General features: G+C 52.5%; 6 protein-coding genes across 6 annotated transcripts; 2 read left to right on the forward strand and 4 right to left on the reverse strand.

Moving 5' to 3' along the window:
* Positions 1-929: 929 nt before the first annotated feature.
* AA0111_g1939 (26S protease regulatory subunit) lies at positions 930-2,293 on the reverse strand (the record flags this gene model as incomplete). The annotated part of the gene is made up of 3 exons (XM_028647654.1): positions 930-1,899; positions 1,950-2,090; positions 2,139-2,293. 3 exons carry the CDS (start codon positions 2,291-2,293, stop codon positions 930-932), a joined length of 1,266 nt encoding a protein of 421 aa, XP_028510920.1.
* A 1,667-nt stretch (positions 2,294-3,960) lies between these two features.
* On the forward strand, positions 3,961-6,960 carry AA0111_g1940 (hypothetical protein; the record flags this gene model as incomplete). The annotated part of the gene is made up of 1 exon (XM_028647656.1): positions 3,961-6,960. One exon carries the CDS (start codon positions 3,961-3,963, stop codon positions 6,958-6,960), a length of 3,000 nt encoding a protein of 999 aa, XP_028510577.1.
* Positions 6,961-7,622: 662 nt separating this feature from the next.
* AA0111_g1941 (putative transcription initiation factor TFIID subunit) lies at positions 7,623-11,093 on the reverse strand (the record flags this gene model as incomplete). The annotated part of the gene is made up of 2 exons (XM_028647657.1): positions 7,623-7,746; positions 7,804-11,093. 2 exons carry the CDS (start codon positions 11,091-11,093, stop codon positions 7,623-7,625), a joined length of 3,414 nt encoding a protein of 1,137 aa, XP_028510578.1.
* A 565-nt stretch (positions 11,094-11,658) lies between these two features.
* AA0111_g1942 (hypothetical protein) lies at positions 11,659-12,982 on the reverse strand (the record flags this gene model as incomplete). The annotated part of the gene is made up of 2 exons (XM_028647658.1): positions 11,659-12,902; positions 12,967-12,982. The coding sequence occupies 2 exons, from the start codon at positions 12,980-12,982 to the stop codon at positions 11,659-11,661; spliced, it is 1,260 nt and encodes a 419-aa protein (XP_028510579.1).
* A 680-nt stretch (positions 12,983-13,662) lies between these two features.
* On the reverse strand, positions 13,663-18,163 carry AA0111_g1943 (Structural maintenance of chromosomes protein 4; the record flags this gene model as incomplete). The annotated part of the gene is made up of 2 exons (XM_028647659.1): positions 13,663-13,713; positions 13,772-18,163. 2 exons carry the CDS (start codon positions 18,161-18,163, stop codon positions 13,663-13,665), a joined length of 4,443 nt encoding a protein of 1,480 aa, XP_028510580.1.
* Positions 18,164-18,663: 500 nt separating this feature from the next.
* Positions 18,664-19,136, forward strand: AA0111_g1944 (hypothetical protein; the record flags this gene model as incomplete). Its single annotated transcript, XM_028647660.1, has 3 exons — positions 18,664-18,849; positions 18,932-19,032; positions 19,082-19,136. 3 exons carry the CDS (start codon positions 18,664-18,666, stop codon positions 19,134-19,136), a joined length of 342 nt encoding a protein of 113 aa, XP_028510573.1.
* Between the last annotated feature and the right edge of the window lie 34 nt (positions 19,137-19,170).

Genomic DNA, 19,170 nt, shown 5'->3' on the forward strand with positions numbered 1-19,170 from the left:
GTCAAGAGCCAGGCTTTTCCTTTGTCGCTCCCCTGCGTCGCGAATGCATGATACCATGAGCCGCCGCCCGTTTTTATAGGGCGTCGATCCGCTCCTGCTTTTTCCTTTGTTCACCTTTTTTTTTCCATTTCTTGTCTCTGTTTGGAGCTATGTAGCTTTTCTTCCCTTATTGTTGGATCACGGAATTGGAACGGACGTCCTGTGTAGTACATTTCTTTCTCGTTTTGTCTCTGTCTCTATCGAACTTGTGGTGCCGGTGAATAGGAGTTGGTCGCCGCCCCTTGTTCATGTAGAATAGCTTCGGTCGATTGGTGGAAGGAGGTGATAATAGCAGTTAGTGTTTGCTGACAGGTACTGTTGACATCGGCAGAAGAGCCGTGGTTGGGAAAAGAAGAAGAAGAAGAAGCGGTTATGCCGTCGGGAAGAGATGGATTGGAGGGCTTGGTCATACATCTAGTAGATAGAGACGAAAGAAATTACAATTGCATATAATAAACATAACCTCCCCTGCAGTCCGTTCTGATCACATGCTGGGAAGACGATGGGACAAGCCAAGAGTGTCTTTTGAATCATAATTCATGGTCTTTCTCTGTCCACTTTGAATCGACATTCAACCTTTAAAGCGGGCAGGAGAGAGATAAGATGATTGGCCAACATTTCTTGTCATCACATACAACTGCGTATCGCACGATGTAATCACATCTAGACCTTGAGTTCAACGAAGAGTAATTCACGAAGGACACGGTCGCGAGAAGCAACGAAGAAGCAGGCGATACAGATGTGTTCACGTAGTATCATGCATTAACAGAGTTACGACGATACACGCCTCTGCAACGCTCATAACTCGAAGGCCTAGTCTATCTAGTAGTACAATGCCACATCTCTCTCGCGCATTAAGTTTTCTCCTCACAACTAAGCAGCGAATTCGCTTACTTATAGAAGTCGAACTTGTCAGCCTCAGCTGCACCCTTGACCTGGCTTGTGTATGCTTCCTCCAAATCACTCTGGATGATGTTGTACCTGTTCTTGCGGACAGCTCTCAGACCTGCTTCCTGCATGATGGCCGCAATAATGGCACCGGAGAGGGGGTCGTTGCGGACAATCAAGCTGTCGAGATCTACTTCAGGCGACAAGCTCATCTTTCCGGCAATGGTGGAGAAAATAAGACGACGCTCACGGCGGTCACGTAGCGAAGGGAATTCAATCTTCCTGTCGAGACGACCGGGTCGGAGTAGCGCAGGGTCGAGGGTATCCGCACGGTTCGTTGCCATGATGACCTTGACGTTGGATGTCTGGTCGAAACCGTCCATTTGGTTGAGTAGCTCGAGCAAAATACGTTGAACTTCTCGGTCAGCACCCGTCTGCGCATCGAAACGCTTGGTAGCAATAGCGTCGATCTCGTCAATGAAGATGATGGATGGTGAGTTCTCGCGCGCCATCCTGAACACGTCACGAACCATACGTGGACCCTCACCCAGATACTTCTGCACGAACTCGGAGCCGACGACGCGGATAAAGGATGCTGTGGTGCTGTTGGCTACAGCCTTGACCAACATAGTCTTTCCTGTACCCGGAGGTCCGTACAACAACACACCGCGTGGTGGATCGATACCGATCTGCTTGTAGAGGTCGAAGTGTGTGAGGGGCAATTCAACAGCTTCCCGAATCTCCTGCTTCTGCATATCCAGACCTCCGACGTCGGCATATGTGATGTCGGGCTTCTCATCTTGACCAAGCATGGCAATCGACGAGTCAGCCTCTGGTGGTAGGATGTCGACGAGGGCATTTGAGTGGCGGTGTAGCGCAACAGAGGAGGATGGTTTGAGGAGTTCGCGATCGAGGGTAGACAGGATACGGACGACGTAGTTGGAGCCGGTTGATGATTGTACGATGCCGGTGCTATGTGCGTCAGTGCTATGACGCAAGTGCTATGCTTGTGTTAAGCTTACTTCTGGTCGATGGCCTCCATGAACTGCCCTATCACGAGCGGTACACTCTGAATACGCTTGATCTCTTCTTGTGCTCTCACCAACTCTCTCTTCAAACTCCGCTGCTCATCTTTGATGTACTCTTCCTGCAAATGGATGTACCTGCTACTGTTAGCCACCTGTGTTCCAACGTGTCTAAATACCACATACTCCAGTTGCCGTTGCAGCTTCTTGAAGGTCGAGTAGTCATCGTTTCCCTCTGTAGAGAAGCCCTCGAGGGTATCAAAGTTCGGTATCGATGAAGGGAGCTGCTTCTTGTGCGGCGGGACGGTGTTGGCCGGGTTCTCGACGGCGGTGTCAGCCATGGTGATGGTGGCTGTTGGCTGTTGATCTGGGTACGAGTCGGTTGTGGATTTCCAACAGCGAGAGACGGCGAGGGTCAGCGGTGATTGTTGTTAGCGTGTTGTTTATGAGGCAGTGCTTGTCTGTCGCAATGTTGATGAAGCTCATGGGAGGCGCGATCGGGCAATGCGAGACGCTAACGCCGATATCACGTGAATGTGACGATCACTCAAGCACCTTCGCTGGGAAGCACATCTTAGACACTATCTATTGCGACGTGTTGAAAAAAGGAAATTCACGATGCCATGGTCACGCGCTAAATGCCCGATATGCTATCAGGTGACAAATTGGACATCACAATTTATCTAAATGGAGCGCAAGTACGCGCCTCCAATGCTGTCGGGCTTTGTTACGCAGGCCTAGTTGAATGGTTGTAGACCCTTGCTCGCTGCTTGAGACAGACAGACTGTGTATGCATGAGGGGTAGTAGCCTGCTCGCCGTGAGAAGTTACCTATTAAGTGGAAGAAGATGTGGAGTACAAAGAAGGCCCAAAACCTAGTTTTACCCACCCCTTGGAGTAGTAAATCGCGCGCCGGTTTACAACAACGTCGACTTTGTATTTGGCACGTAGGAAGCCATGCATGGATTTATAGGTCTACCGAGGCATTGGATTGATGGAACAGAACACGAGCCTCCTTACAGACATGTATCATAACACATGCGCCGAATCTGACATGTACGACCCCAGTCATCGTGGCAGATTACCGGCGTGTGACGTGCCGATCACCAACGGGTGTACATGAGTAGATGCGAATTTACACCGTACTGTACTCGGCAAGAGAGAGGCTGGCTGCGCCAGGTTCGAGCAAGTTCGCTGGTGGGCTGGCTCTAGGGTGAGGGCGAGTTCAACGGTTGGCTGGGGTCTCGACGCAGAGTCAAGCGGTCTGGGGTGCCCACCCTCGACGCCCAGCTATGCGATAACAGCGCCATTACTGCAGGAACAAAGTGATGTAATAAGTGGAGAGACAGATGTTTCCGTGTCACGACGGCCAAACTGACCCGGAGAAATCAAATTGAGTTAGACTAGGCTTGTGAGTTGCCGGCAACGCAGGCACTCCACTGGCCTGTCGCGACGCGCGAACGCGTCTGCTGCTCCGGATGCGACTGTGCCTGTGTGTATGTTTTGGTGAGCTTGCTGTCGCTGCTGTCTGCGGCGACGTGCTTTCAGTTTTCAAGTCGCGGACACTGCTTGGTCTCGTGATGCCCGACAAGGCTAGTAAGTAGAGGCTGGGAGGCTGCCAAGAAAACTGTTCCTTCCTCCGCTCTCAGCAACGCATAGTCCGCAAAGCGCGTCTGCGGTACGTGAAGTTATCGACCGCATTGGAAGCCACTCGTTTTCCGTCCTGCCCTGATGAGAAGATCATTTTAGCGTCAGTCTATTGTCGCGTGGTGTGTATTATCTCATCCTCCCTCCCTCCCTCTGTTGCGTGTCTGTTCTGGACCTCGTGCGAGTGCTGCTGCTAGAGTCGCGTCCATCTAAACATCAACATGCGTGCTGACCAAAGGCTAGCCAAGTCAAATCCAGGCACTCACGTACCCCCATCGCTCTCTCGCTCGTCTCTCCCTTTACGCGACTGTCCATTCCCTCTCCCCGCCCTTCTCAGCCATTCGCGGCAGTAGCGCACCATCATGGACTTCCAGTCTCCCCAAAACGGAATGTACGATCCCTCGAGCTTCATCGACCCGAGCGCCATCGCAAACCCCCAGATGAACGGCGCGCGCCCATACAACCCTATGCCGTCGGTGCCCCAGAAACGAGATTCCACTGGCGCTGCCCTCTCGCTATCGCGCTCCCAGACACCTTCACAGCAAGCCCAATTCGGCTTCCAACACCAACAAGCCTTCACCAACACGCCTTCCCCTACCATGCAAAGCCAGCACTTTGCGCCTGGCCAAATGGGAGGCCAGCGGATGAATACTGCCTCGCCCGCGCAAAACCCCCATGCGCCGCAGATGTCTCCCATGAACTTCCAGGCCTCGCCCATGAACCAGGCCTTCAACGCCGCCAACTCGGGAAACCAGTTCCCAGTGCAGTCAGTCCAACTGTCGCAAAACCTACAGAGTCGCCAACAAGAGGCGCAAAGACAATACGCGATGCGCCTGCAGCAGCAGCAGCAGTTGGGCAACCTTGCCGCGAGCAACATGGCCGCGCGTCAAGGACAACAACCGGGCGCGCAGATGCCCGGCGCAATGCAGAACCCTATGCAGCACCCAGGCATGCAGCAGAACATGATGCAGGCCCAGGGACAAACACAGAATCCGCAATCACAATACAACCAGTTCATTAAGAATGTCCAGGCACTAATGACCCAGCACAACCGGCCCTTTAATCACCAGCCCCTCTGCGCTGGCCGTCCGACAAATCTCCAGAACCTTTACGCGGCTGTTATGCGCTTCAAGGGTCACCGATTTGTGACGCAGCAAAATGGATGGCCCAGGATCGCGCAGATGATGAGCATACATCCGCAACAGTTCCCTAATGCTCCCAACGAATTGCGCCAGATATACGAACAATATCTGAGCCTCTACGAAACTGCTTACCTCCAAAGGCAGCAGCAAATGCAGCAGAAAGGCATGCCTCCGCAAGGACAGATGGGACAGATGGGGCAAATGGGTCAAATGGGGCAGATGGGGTCTATGGGTCAGCAGATGTCGCCAACAAGACCGACTATGCCAGGGCAACCGGCCAACGTTCCAGGACACCAGGAGTATCTCCAGCAACTACAGAGATCGCAGGAGGCCATGAAGCAACAACAGCAGCAGCAGCAACAACGGCAATCGCTTCCGCCGGCTCAGCAGCCACATCAGCAACTCGAGCCATCCCCACATCCACACCAGTCGACACCTCTGCAGAGTAACGCAGCGCTTCCAAGCGTTAATGGCAACACACCACAGCCCGACGGAAACGCGCGGAAAAGCCTCAGCAGACAGCTGGAAGGGACTCCCACTCAGGGACAAGAGCCTAGCCAGTCCCAGTCGTCACCGATGAAGCAGGAGGATAATGCCACCACCGACCCGGCAGCAGCTGCTGTAGAAGAGCCCGAGAAACGCAAGCCAGTAATCGAGCAAGATGATGGCACCCGGGTCTACCAACCCGCTTACCGAACGCAAGACACATGGGGAGGCCTCGACTTCGATTCCGACAATTTCAAGAACATGATCGACACGATTACAAACTACAAACCAAACGTGCCATTACTGCCGGAGATGGGTGTTATCGATGTTCGAGCTATCAACATGAGCATCAAATCGGGACTCCATGCGGAGGTGCGACTGGGGCTGGACACCCTCACGCGTATAACTTACGATAACACCGTACAATTCAATTTGTCGCACTGCGAAGATCTCACCGAGGTGTTGGTGGAGTACGCGGAAGATCAATTGGAAATACTAGGGAACGATAATCCCGAAGTCACTGACATTATCGATCTCACACCATACGAGGACGTTCTGCACCACTGTCGCGAGGAGGCTTCAGCACTACAAGAGCTCCCACAGGCTGGTTCGAAGGAGTACATGCTCGATCGCACTGCGGATCGATTGCTCGCAATCACAACCATTTTCCGAAACCTGTCCTTCCTGGAGGTTAACCACGACTCCCTGGTCAGTCCTCCTGTCATCAAATTCCTTGCAAACTTCATACGGCTTGTTGGGACCCGCGTACTATTGCTACGATCGCATATCAACACCTTCGACTTCATGAAAGATGTCGTTACTTTCTTCTCCAACACCAGCGCCAAGGTTGTTTTACCCAACCGCGAAGATGCCTACGCTGTGTTGCATTTCCTATGCGCTTTTGCACCGGTTCCACGACCCGCTGAGCCTGTTAAGTTTACGCCTTTCAACCCGCAAATCCACCGCTATCTCCCCTCTGCTGTTGACAGTCTTGCAAAACTCCTCGCTCGCGATGATCCCAACAGGACGTACTATAAGCAAATCTTCGTCAACGAGGCAACATCCACCCCTGCATATGACCTTCTGACGCGTTCCTTCGCTCTTGCCATCTCCGTTGTGCCGGACCGCAACTACATCGAAAACAGAATGTACCAGATGAAAGAGCCACGCCCCAAGGAAGTACGCATGTTCGAAGCGCGCGTTGCGGAGTCAAGAAAAGCATACCTTATGCAGGGCATGCTAGCTGCAGACATACTCGCTAGTTTAGCCCCAGGGCCTGAAACTGGCATCTGTCGTTCATGGCTTGAGTCAGAGGATGGTTGGGCGCATAGCCTACTGAAGTTTGCAATGTCGCTTTCCGCTACCGATGCAGCCATCCCACACCCCCCACAACCGCCAAATCACCGCGGTCAGCGACCCATGGACCATGACCGGGAAGGCTTCCAGCTCATCGTCCACCGTGCGCTGTCGACTCTCAAACGTTTAGGCGACAAATCGAAGGGTGGCGAGCCCCTGGTCAAGGGCGTGCAACAACCAAATGGGCACGTGAACCACGACGACGAAGAGGAATATGACGACGACGATATGGAGATCTTCAACTTCAACGGTAGCTCGTGGAAAGTCAAGGCGGATATACTACCTCGAAAGGAGACGTTGCTCGGCGCACTCTTGACCGCACAACTGGACGTGCGGAGCCTGAACCAGTTTTGCAAGATTGGCTATCTGGACGAATAATGGAACGTGTAGGATAAGCGGGATGGGATGGGATGAGGTGTCTAGGCGAACATAGGATGTGTATAACGGCGGAGTGGAAACTGTTATCATTTTTGAGTGCTGTAGCATTGCGAGAGAGTTCACATGGTTTTGCTTCAGTCTTCTCGCCGTCTGTACCAAACTCTTTTTCATCTTCTTGTATAGACAATGTATGAGACTGTATGTGTAACACTATGCACAGTTTCGCTCCCAAAGCCGTGTGCTCTGCCCCAACAATCTCCAACAACAGTGAACATGAGAGGCAGAAGACTGTTTTTATTCTTCCATCTGGACCAAGGATGTTGTACAAATTACTATGCTTGGAAGAAGCAACAGCCAGGGCCACACAACTGGGTAGTCTGTACCCATGAATAAATAAACACCATCAGAGCCATCCAGGCTCGAAAATCCCAAAGTTGTTTTTGACTGATACTTCCCGTATCATGAGAAAGCTATTCCACCAACGCCATGCTATGCATTAAGAAAAAGACTTCAAACCCTTCACGTTGAGACACGTAGCGCGTCAGTGTCTCGATCCACCATTACCTCTTGGCATGCTTGTACAACCGTACAATCCCAGTCAAGATACGTAGCGGCTATTAAACCTCGTTGATGTCATCCTTTTTCTCCCACAGCGGTTATTTCTAAGACGGTGAACCAGCGAAAGAAGGGGTAGCGGGAACAACAGTAGCGGGAGATGCAGCACTTGCATTTGCGTCCCTGAACGTGTCGTTTTGCTTCCTTTGGCCGTTGAGGAGCGGGCAGAGCCTATTAGGGATTGTGTTAGCGGATTTGTTCAATAAAGAGTGAATCTCGACGACTTACTTTTTGTTTGTCTTGATGTGGCCCACCTCGCCGCAGTTTGCACACTTGCGAGGTGTTGCTCCACCCTTTCCTGGCCCACCAGTCGCTCCACCTTCTCCCGTCTGCGACTTGTGCAATCCTTTTGCCTTTTCACGGCCTTCGCGACGCTCTATGTTGCGAGCTAGACGCGCCAATTCCGCCTTCAGCTTGATCTTTTGTGCCTTGTCCACTTCAGGATCACCGGTTGGCTTGATGTCTTCAATGCGCATGTTGAGTAGACGCTCTTGTCGCTTGTGCTTAATGTAAAGCTGGATGACAGCAGGGTCGGTGATTATCTCAGTGACATCTTCGAACTCGTCGTACTTGTTCTTGATAGTACGAGTAATCTTGAGCTTCTTGCCACGATTGTCCGCATTACTATTGCGAGACATCTGGGACATGGTCTCATCATCAGGACGCATAGCTGGAGTACCTACTTCGGAACGTTGGCGACTGTGGTTTGTTTGATTGACAGCAGAGTCAACGTCGTCTTCGGTGTCGGACGGTGGGTTTTGAGCAGACAAACTCTCCTTCTGCTTGTTCCAGATACGCTTGATGGCATTCTCGTACATGACCTGCTGGCGCTGAACGTTGTAACTGTGACCGCCAAGCTCTTTCATCTTCTTGTTATCAAGACGATCAGCTGCGCTCTCACCGACATCCCTGAAACCACCCTTCATCGAGACCTTGATGAAGCTGAAACCTAGGCCTTGACCAGTAGGATCACCGTCACCGTGGAGCTCCAACATAGCCTTGCCAGCGCAGGCGTTGAGGAAGTTCTTCGTTGTGTTCCAGGGCGCAAGTTTGACATCAGCGTTCTCATTATCAGCCTCTTCCTCGTCATCACGGATCTCGTTGGATTTGATACCGGCGTCTTGCAGCTGTTTGTCACCAGCATGCATCGAGTCGATCAGACAGACGTCTTCTGGCTTGATCCAAGTACGTAGGATCGGTTCCTCAGGTACAGTCTCGCCTGGTACCGGCTCCCAAGTACCAATGTCCTTCTGATACTTCATGATTTCTCGCATTCGGGAACGATTCTGCGCAATCTCGGTACCAGGCAAATGCTGCTTGATCATCTCGTTACTAACCCAAGGCTGACGCGCATTCTTCTGCTGCCCCTTCCGGTACAATCGGAATGCAAGCATCTTGAGTCGCTTCTTCGAGGCTTCAGTAACTTTGCGAGCATGTGTACCAGGCACCTCAACAGAGGGAAACTGTTGGCCGACGACCATGAGGTTCGGAATGTTTCGCATGTAGTACCTGGGGCCATTAACCCCGGTCCAACTTCTGCTCACAAGGAAATCGGTCTGTTCGGGCTTATGCTTGAACACAGGAGCTCGGTACATAGCGTTGTGAAGCGTCAGCACTTGCTGGCCCGGTTCAACCTGTCCGAACAACGAGAACGGACTCTTATCCTGTGGTAGCAGCACTGAGGTCTCGCCGATTCCGTCTTCTGGTTTCGGTCGTGCAGTGTCTTCCATGTCCTTTCGGCGGTAGTAGTTGAGGATCTTGACACCCATACCAAAGTTGGACAGGGTAGTGGGGTACTCCTCAGAGTACTCGGCAAGAAGCAGGTCGGAATTGTCACCAATGTTGAGATCTTCGGCTGACGCGAAGGCCTCGGAGGGCTTGAGGTTTTTCTTGTGCTTCCTTTTGACAGACTTGAGCGGTGTGATGCTAGCTCGTTCTCCAGGCTTGAAGGTAACGGTAGGACGATGGAAGGAACGGAGCTCGCGATCCGACAGCGCAACCTTGTAGAAGGGATATTGCAACTTCAGTGCGGGCAAGCTGTGCTCAACATTCATGTGGCCAATCGTACTACGGACCTTCTGCTGGCTGCTTTCCTTCAGAGCGTCGTATGCCTCATCATTGGAGATGTTGTAACGCTTGAACATGGGGTTTGCTAGGCTTCCGCGGCTATCACGCTTAAGACCTAGGCCTAATGTTCGAGGTTTTGGTGGCTCTGCACTGGGCTGCTGTACATCAAGCAGAAGATGTGGGTCGTTCATGTCGAGAAGAATCTTCTTCGACAATCGCGCCGTCTCGAGCTCGGGATCGTCCCATGTGGGCAGCTCCATGTGATCGTAGACGGAGAAGTGAATAGGCTGGTCACGGCTTCCGAGTTTCCGCTTCTTGTTTGGCGACAGTTGCTCAGAGTCGATACCGCCATTGCTGTCGGGCGGCGTTGGTGCCTGGTTCTCGTCGGACAAGGTTATATCGCTTGCACCATCTGGCACATCCCAGTCTTCGCAGGCAATCCTCAGGTCACTCCACGACACATTGCCGATCATCTCACGGTCGTCAATGGTATCGAGGTTGTCGAGTTCCAGCTGGTCTTCGCTATCGCCGTCCTCTTCTGCAGTGTTGGTGATTTGAATTAGACCGCCCTGCTCCTCATCTTGCTGTCTACCCGATTTAGCGGTAGTCGTTGTAGGCTGTAAGCGGAAACTTTTCTCTTGATCCGTCGCAAGGTCCAGGGTGAGCTTATTAAGCTGGAAGGGTTTCGGTGTCTTCTGAGGAACTTTGGGGATGTAAAAAGCACGCTTTCGTGGTACCAGACTGAAGAACCGTGGTGGTTTGTCCGCCTCGAAATTGGGCCAGATCTTTTCAAATTCTTCCCGTGATGTCTTGACTGGAGCAGCCGCTGGCTCGTCTTTCTTGCGCGAAGATTGTGCGAATAGAGCCAGTTGCTCGCGCACCTCGGGGTCCTCCTCTTCCTCCTCTTCTATCTCTTGCTGTGCAGCACCAGCAGCGGTGTTGCGAGTAGCGGGCTGTGGCGTATCCTTTGCGATAGTATCGAAGCCTTCTTGGACCAAGTCTTCGATGGAAGTAAGAGGATCGTCTTCGTGCTGTGTAGATGTCTGCACCGGGTCAGAGTGGCTGGGGTCATCGCCGAAGAGATCATCGTTATCGTCGTTGTCATCGTTGTTGTCGCCAAAAAGATCGTCCATGTCTACATCTTCGTTGTCCACTGCGCCGCCAGAGTCCTGTAGGGTAGTTCCGCTGAAGTTCTGGGTGCTATCGGCGCCCTCGCCCGAGTCAAACTCCTCGTCCGGCAGGTCGTCGTCGCTGATGTCTTCGTAGTCGACTGCGTCGTCGGCCTTCTCACCAATGTCCAGCGGCCTATCGGCAATGCCACCCAAGAGATCTTCTTCGCCCTCTGCAGCACCCCGTGACATCTGTTGCATGATCTTGCGAAAGTCATCCTCATCCTGGTCTATGCTGGCGTCACCACCGCCGCCGTTCGGGGGCGGGTTCTCGTCGGACATGGTCGCGTGTAGTGTGGCGGTAGCTGAGCAGCGGGATAAATGTGTTGAACGAGTTGGAATCAAGTCCAAGTATTAATATAGGCGTTCGTTTCAACGGCGGAGTGTGAGAGCGCGCCGGGGGGCGGAAGAACGGTTGAGGGGTGCGCGCGCCGTCATTCACGCTATCACCGCGCTCGAAATCTTGTGAAGCGCTCCCGATATAGGCGGTGTATTCGCGTACGTTCTTCGATAGCGTCGCCGGCGCGTTCCTCGGTCGTGTGGGGGCGGTTGGTGTCGATATAGCCAAATGGCTCGCTGTCGTGTAGAAGTGATGGAATCAGTCGCGGGTCAAAGCCGCGGCGAGCTGGCCCGTGCGTCAGGCTAAAACCAATGAAAGAGATGGCGAGCATCACCGCCTCACACGATAGAATGAATACACGAACACGATTTGATACACCAAAAAGTATGATAGGCTCACGGCAGGCGGGTGTGTTGTCATGCACATATTTTAGGTCCTCCTCATGTTGGCTCCGACAGACTTTCCATGTTGCTGTTTGACAGTGCAGGCTACCCCGTCATCTCCAACTCATATCTCATCCTGTTCAATCAAGTCCTCCTTCATTTCAACGTCTTCTCCTTCCCCATCTTCAGTCGCATCTCTTGTTCCATTTTCGTCCTCGTCAGTAGTCATGTCCGGTGCAGCCGTGCCCCAGATGCGAGCACGAGCCCTCGTGTACTCCTTCTTGACCGTGGGCTCACCCAGGGACCATCCACGCTCGTTGTCGAGCCTCGTGCGGATGTCCTTGAACGACATCTTATCAGCGTCGTGCCAAACAACGATACAAGCCTTGTCGAACTCATGGTCCCGGTGGTTCCGTTTCTCGCGTTGTGCCTGATTCGTAGCTTTGGCCAGGCTACCCTTTGGAGGAGACGGAAATGTAGGAGCCAAATTATCTTCAGGGGCGGAGGCATCGCTTTCGATTTGCTCTTCAGATGGAGAAGCAGCGTCGGAAGGATCATTCTCAGGCTCAATACCACTCAGACGTGGTGCACGCGGTCTACCACGCCTTGCGATATTCTTGCCGACTATGCCAATCTGCGCCACAGGCTTTGCACCATAGCGCTTCTGAAGCCGCTCCAAAGATCTAATGTGACGACGACGTACAGCTTCATCAGTCACCTTATCATTTGGAAACGTCCCGTTGTACAGCTCAGTTGTCTTCGCATATGTGTGCTCCAGATCATCCAGCCAGTAAATAATCATGCTGTTCTGATGATCTTCTGTGTCACCAAAGGGAAAAGTACCAAAGACAGGTGCGGGAGGAACTTGGCCAGGAACTTGACCGGGACGAGGAGGCATATTAATAGCCTTGATGCTGTTGTAGGTTAGACCCAGCTCCTGAGAGGACCGGACTTGACGCTTTGCTCGACCGCCCTTCTTTTCATCTGCTGCGCGCTTCTTGCCTTTTGATAAATCCTTCTCGGTCACGGCGCGGGGATCTTTCGACCGGGCAACAGAGTTCTGCGCATCCCTGTCTGCACGGCCGGCCTTGGTCGACGATACTGACCCTGTGGTGACACCTTCACTGGAATCAGCCATTGATGGGGGAATGCTTGATTCGCTCGATGCAGATGCCCCCTTCTTGGTAGCTGGGCTGGTCTGGGTAGATCTGGTGTTTCGAAGATTCCGATCTTCCATTGCCTGGTTTTTGTCCTTCTTAACACGAGCGTTTTTGGGCGTCTTCTCTGGCGTGTATGTAGCGGCGTTGGTCTTTTCTGCGCTGCTGGTGTATTCGTCTGAGCGTCTTCTCAACAAGTCAGAGTCGGCGCCTATATGTAAGTACACAAAGTTATTCCATGTCCGATATGCAGTTCGTATAGGGACACTACTGACCAGTGACGAAGGACATGATGGTGTCGTGAGCTGGAGACATGCTAACTTACTCGGGGTGAAATGATATTGAAGGGTGGTTAGATTGTTGGGTTGTTCTAGTGGCGTATAGGGTGCGATACTCGACCAACCTAGTAGCTGTCGAAGGTGGGTTGCAGGTCTGGGGTGAGTAGAGGCAGGGGGTGGGTATGTGGGTATGGGTGCGTAAGCTTGTAATTGGTAGTGCCTGTGTTTGTCTGCTCAAGTAGGTTAGTGAGAAAGGCCAGGACCAAGAGGTGGAAAGTAACGAGTGGCGAGTCTGTGTAAGTCAGAAAACCATAACAACATAGGAGTCGGGAAGTTCTGTTGTTGGGTAGAGAGGCGCTATGACGATTCGTCCAGGAGCATGACCGATGAATGTGGCAGGGAAAGTGAAAACAGACTCCTGATACTGATCTCACTCAAAGAGTCGAAAGGACCTAACAGATAGAGGAAAGCTAATTTGGACTGTACGATTGCAATCGTTCCATCGAGGGAAACCATGTTGTTGTAGATATGGAAACGTCCAACATTGCATTCATTCAGTACTAGACTACACGTATCTGAGCGTGGTATCATGTTTTCATCCCAACCCAACCCGCTCTATACTAAATGCATGCCCATGGGTTCTCCAGCGCCAAACACCAAACACAAGAGCCATCGTTACCCATCATCAACTAATCAAGCCCGTCCGGTGATATAATCTTTGTTTTCAATCGTAACACTCTTCGTCTGCTTGTAGTCAGTAACTGATGCTTAACCCATTTGATGTGTACCAGTGTGAACTTACCATATGATTAACCTTGTAAACGCCCACCAACCGCGACGCAAGCTCGAACATGTTGTTTCTGAGTGAGATGACAATGAACTGAGCATTCTTCGTCCTCTCTTTGATGTAACTCGCCACGATGCTCACGTTTCGGAAGTCCAGGGCTGCGTCAATCTCATCCATGACATACAATGGCGTAGGCTTGTAGTGATGTAGAGCAAATACCAAAGCCAGAGAACTCAACGTCTTCTCACCACCAGACAAGTTGCTGATGTTCTTCCATGACTTTTTCGGAGGCATGACGGAGAAGCGAATGCCCTCGGAAAAGGCGTCAAGTGTATCCTCATATTCCAGTTCGGCGTTACCACCCATGGTGATCATCTGGTACATCTCCTTAAGGCGGGCAGTGATGATGTCAAACCCAGCCTTGAAACCTTCCTTGCGGAGACGTCGGAGCTCTTCGCATTTATGCTTTGCTGCGTCACGGGCGCTGACAGCAGAGGCGAGATCTGTGGAGCGTGCGGCGTGCTCTTCGACACGCTTGCGATATTCGGCGAGGACAGCTAGGTCGACTTGTGTGGATTCGTTCTTCTTCTCCAAGTGGGCGATTTGGTCTTTGAGGGTGGCCTTGTCCATGTCTTGAAGCTCGTCTTTACTGTAAGATGGAAGGCCCTGACCTTCACCCTCCTGCTCTTCGCCCAGGTCGGTAACGCTCTGGTATGAGAGCTTGCTCAGCTTGTCATGGAAGTAGGCTTGTTTCTTCTGGTACTCATTCAAAGTCTTCTGGCTCTCTTCGAGCTTGTTGCGCATTTCGATTTCGACTGCACGCGTCTCGTTGAGTTCCGCCAACTTCTCGTCAAGATCCTTCTTGACTAGCTGCAGCTCCTCTTTCCTGGTCTCAAGCTCTTCTTGCGCCTCTTCAGCTTGTTGTCGAATTCCGGAAACATCGCGTTGTTGCGAAGCCATGTCCTCTTCAACCTTCTCTGCATCGATGGCGAGCTTTTCCAGCTCCTTGATAGCATCGTTGTGCGCCTTCTCGTGCTTAGCACGCTGCTTCTCTTCTTTTGACTTGGCGACCTGGGCATTTGATACTTGCTCGGTCAGAGTGTCGATCTGCCCTTTCAAACCATCGACCTTGGCCTTCTGACCTCGTAGCTTGACTCCACCAATCTCCATAATCTTGTCCTGAAGACCCTTGATCTCGGCTTCGATGTCTTCAGTCTCGGCACGGAGCTTAGCGACCTCCTTCTCCATTGAGGCAATGTTCTTTTCCAGTGATGCGATGCGTCCCTTGTCAGTCTTTGTGGATGTCTGTTCATTGCCCAACTCCGCGATGCGACGTTGACAATCTGCAATATTACGATCGAAGCTCTCCAGTTCAAGCGCAAGTTTTTGCGACTTGGTATCCAATTCAGGTATTTGCTGATTGAGATCTCTCAGCGCAGTCTCAAGCTCCCGCAGCTCTTGCTGGAACTCGGCGAAAGTCTTTTCGAGCGCGTCCCGATCATGCTCAAGCTTTGTAACCTGGTCTTTTGAGACATCAGACGCAAGCTTGGAGGACATCTTTCCCTTGACCACTCTGCTTCCACCACCACTCATGGTACCCGCGGTGTCGATAAGCTTGCCGTCTAGAGTGACGACTCGCCATCGCTTTGCCCCATACGCGATACGCTCAGCTTGATCGAGGTTCTCAGCTACGAGTGTATTTGTCATGACCTGGAAGAATGCGGGCTTGAGCTTTTCGTGCTTAGGCTTAACAAGATCAAAAAGACGCGGCACGTTTTCGGGTGTTTGAACTGGGGACATGTCACGCTTCGCGAGACGGTCCAGAAGAATGAAGTTTGCGCGACCGAGGTTGTTCTTCCGCAGGTACTCAATGCACTGCTGACCAGACTCCACAGTGTCTACAACCATGTTGTCCAGCTGTGGACAGGCTGTAGAGATAGCAACATCGTACTTCTGGTCGATGGTACCAAGGTTTCCGAGTCGACCGTGGAAGCCATCAATACGTCCTGATTCTTTCAGGCGCATGAGGCCTGTCAGAACGTTGCCCTGGGTCTGAGCCGAAGAGAGGCTCGCACGAGCTTCATCCGCCTTGGCCCTTGCGCCAGAAAGCTTCGATCTCAGCATTGGCTCTTGTTGAGTTATCTCCTCAAGCTTAGCCTGTGTCTTCCGAACCTCCTTTTCGACACGCTTCCTTTCGACTTTGCATTCGTCAAGCTCGGCAGCCTTGGTCTGTTTCGCTTCTTCCAAACTTTCAATCTTTGCCTCAACTTCAGCGATGCCCTTTGCGCCAGCATTCTCACGCTCACGCATAATGTCCAATTCACTCTGCGCGACTGCAATAGCCGATTGTTTTTCGTTAATCTTGGCACTCCAAGGTTCCAAAGACTTCTGCTTTGCCGCGATCTCATCCGAGAGACCCTGAGTTTTACCGGCCAAGCTCTTGCGAACAACTTCGAGTTCCTTCGCTTCGACCTCCATGCTCTGCTCAAGCTCAGCAATCTCCTCGTTGTAGCGCTCGGCATCCGCGGAATACTGCTTCGCAAGACTCTCTGCTTCAGAACGACCATAGCCACTTGTCTCTTTGGTCTTTTCTAGCTTCTTCTGCTTGCCAGCCAGAAACTTCTTCTTCTCTTCAAATTTGACCGTCTCCTTGTCGACACGGGCCACTTCTTTCTGGTACTCCTGGTTTCTCTTCTCGAGTTGATCGCACTCTTTCACGCCCTTCTTGTATCGTTGCTCTAGTTCCTTGATCTCTTCTTCGCTTCCCTGGTGTTTTTGTAACTCGTCGTCCAATTGCGCCTGGAGCTGACCGACGGACTCTTGTGCGACTTGAATGTGATCATCGAATTCGGAGACGTAGATCTGGTAGAGGGTGGACTGCTTTGAGGCCAGCTCGTTCTCGTCACGAATGTAGGCAAGCGCCTTGTTCTTCTTCTCTTCCAGTCCGCTCTTCTCCTTTTCGACGTGCTGCACACGGCTGCTTTTTTCCCGACATACTTCATTCAGGTTCTCCACTTCGACCTCAGACTCAGCAATAGGTGTCTTGTACTTGGACGTGCCGATAATATCTTCGAGGTACTCAAGCAGACCATCGTCGTGTTCGCCCTGTGCTTTTGGCTTCATCTGCGCGATCGACTCAACCTCACCCTGCAAGATCAAGAAGCGCTTATGATCGAGATCCACACCCCGGTCTTTGAGCAAGTTGGTGACAATGGTAAACGTAGACTCCTTCTTGTTGATGTAGTATTTGCTCGAGTTGTTCTTGAATGCTCTGCGGGAAATTACGAGCTGCGAGTCAGGGATGACTTCGTGGCCACCGTTTGCAAGGTCTTTGACTTCTTGGAAGTGGACTTCGACTTCACAATAATCCAGATCTGGGAAGGCGGCCGAGTTGTGGATGAGGGCGGAAAGCTTGCTCTGACGCATCTTGCTTGCGCGGAAACCAAAGACGAACAGGAGCGAGTCGATGACGTTTGACTTTCCGGAACCGTTGGGACCTACGACGGAGGAGAAGGAGGCGTGGAAGGGCCCAACCTCCTGCCGACCAGCATAACTCTTGAAGTTGTTGAGGACAAGCCAGGTGATGACTGTCCGCTGCTTGGGCGCCACTGGCTCGTGCAGCGCTGGAATGGCAGCCGCTCGTCTCTTGACCACGATATCTATGGGCTCAAGCATGGTTTGCTGTGTGCTAAGTTCCTCGGCGACCTTGGCCGGCGGCTGGGGCTCTGGTAATGAATCGACCTCCATCTTTGGCTCTGGTACCGGTGTCTCCTCTTTCGTTTCTATCTGTGTAACCTCAGCGACTGGCTCGGGCGCGGGTTCTGGCTCGGGTGCCGGCTCTGGCGTTCGATCGGTCATTGTAACGTCGCTCGCCGCATCGTTGGCGATATCATCCGCCGTTTCATCTGCAGCACCAGCGAGCGGTGAGCTCGGTGTAATCGTGGCCTCGGAGGCCTGCTCGACTTCAGGCTCGGGAGATATCGAGGGCTCAGGCGTGAGCAAATGGGAATCCTCCTCGACGGGTGCTGGGGCAACAGAGGAACGGGGCTTCCTTCCACGCTTCTTGGGCACTGCCTTGGAGGGTGAAGCCACCCTCGTGGTCCTCTCTGTCGCGGGGGTCAGCGTCTGCGTGGGCTCGACCGACTCAGTGACGCGAGTCCGCCGCCTGGTCGTGGGTTTGGGTGTCGCTTCTTCATTCTGGGCTGCAGTCTTCCGTGGCCTTCCCCGCCCCCGGCCCGTCTTGAGCGGTGCTGGTGCTGGTGCTGGTGTGAAATCCTCCTCGTCTGCCTCCTGCTTGACTTCGGGTGTCGGTGTCCTGTTTTCCTCGTGGTCCGAATCGTCGACAACGGGTGCCTTCCGGCGCGTCGCAGCGGCGCGCGTAGACTTCCTCGGGGAGATTGAAGCCATGGCTTGTCGCTATGACTGTGGGTTCGCCGTGGTGGGAGGCCGTTTGCGCGGAGTGCCCTTGTGCGACCTGACGCTTCCCTAGCCTTAACGGACAAAAGCGTAAACAAACACCCGTGCACGTGTCAGCCCCGCGCGCCCCACTTGTCCCTGGGCCCTCAACTGTTAGACTAGATGGGGTGTCCAGACAGAATCTACCACACAATGTAGAACTGACCCGCGTCCTAATTTCGTCTCTAGTCTATCGAGGACGTGTAGGCTCCATGTGTTTCCCCCCCAGCTCTTGACCGGGACTTCGAGGCTACACTTGGATGCTGATACCATATGCGGTGCCGTGCATCTGCAATAACTGTAGCCCCGCCTCAAACACCAGCCTGAGCACTCTTGCATCATCGTGACTCTCAGCGTACTCAGTCACATACTCGCCGTCTCCAAAAAAAGAAAGAGGGTTGAGAACCGCATCTTCCATACCTAGGTAGTCGCCGTCTCCTCCTAGCGCCATCATGGCAGCAACTCTACACAAGTTCAAGCTCGTATTCTTCGTTCCTCCTTCTGCCGTCAATGCCTGTAAGGCTGCTATCTTCGGTGCCGGTGCGGGACGTTTCCCAGGCCCAGCCGGGTACACCGAGTGCTGCTTTACTAGCAGAGGAACAGGACAGTTCAGACCAGGCGATGCTGCCAATCCACATGTAGGTCTATATCCATATTAATCATGTCTCAGGTAAAGCTGAAGCTATAATGAACATTCTGCAACTGACACTGATTATATAGATTGGCAAAGTTGGTGAATTGGAAGAAGTAGATGAGTATAGAATCGAGGCTATATGTATGGGGCGTGATACCGCTGTCAAAGCTGTGGAAGCGCTGAAGAAGTGGGTTTGTCCTTCCTTGGTATCAAACAAGCATCATTAATGAACACAGGGCACATCCATACGAAGAACCCGCATACGAAGTATACAAGATGGAGGATATGTAAAAAACTTATATCCCTATGATGGTTCGGCAAACGG

Source organism: Alternaria arborescens (genome assembly GCF_004154835.1).
Source record: "Alternaria arborescens strain FERA 675 chromosome Unknown contig_3, whole genome shotgun sequence".
In the NCBI taxonomy this organism is placed as follows: Eukaryota; Fungi; Ascomycota; class Dothideomycetes; order Pleosporales; family Pleosporaceae; genus Alternaria; species Alternaria arborescens.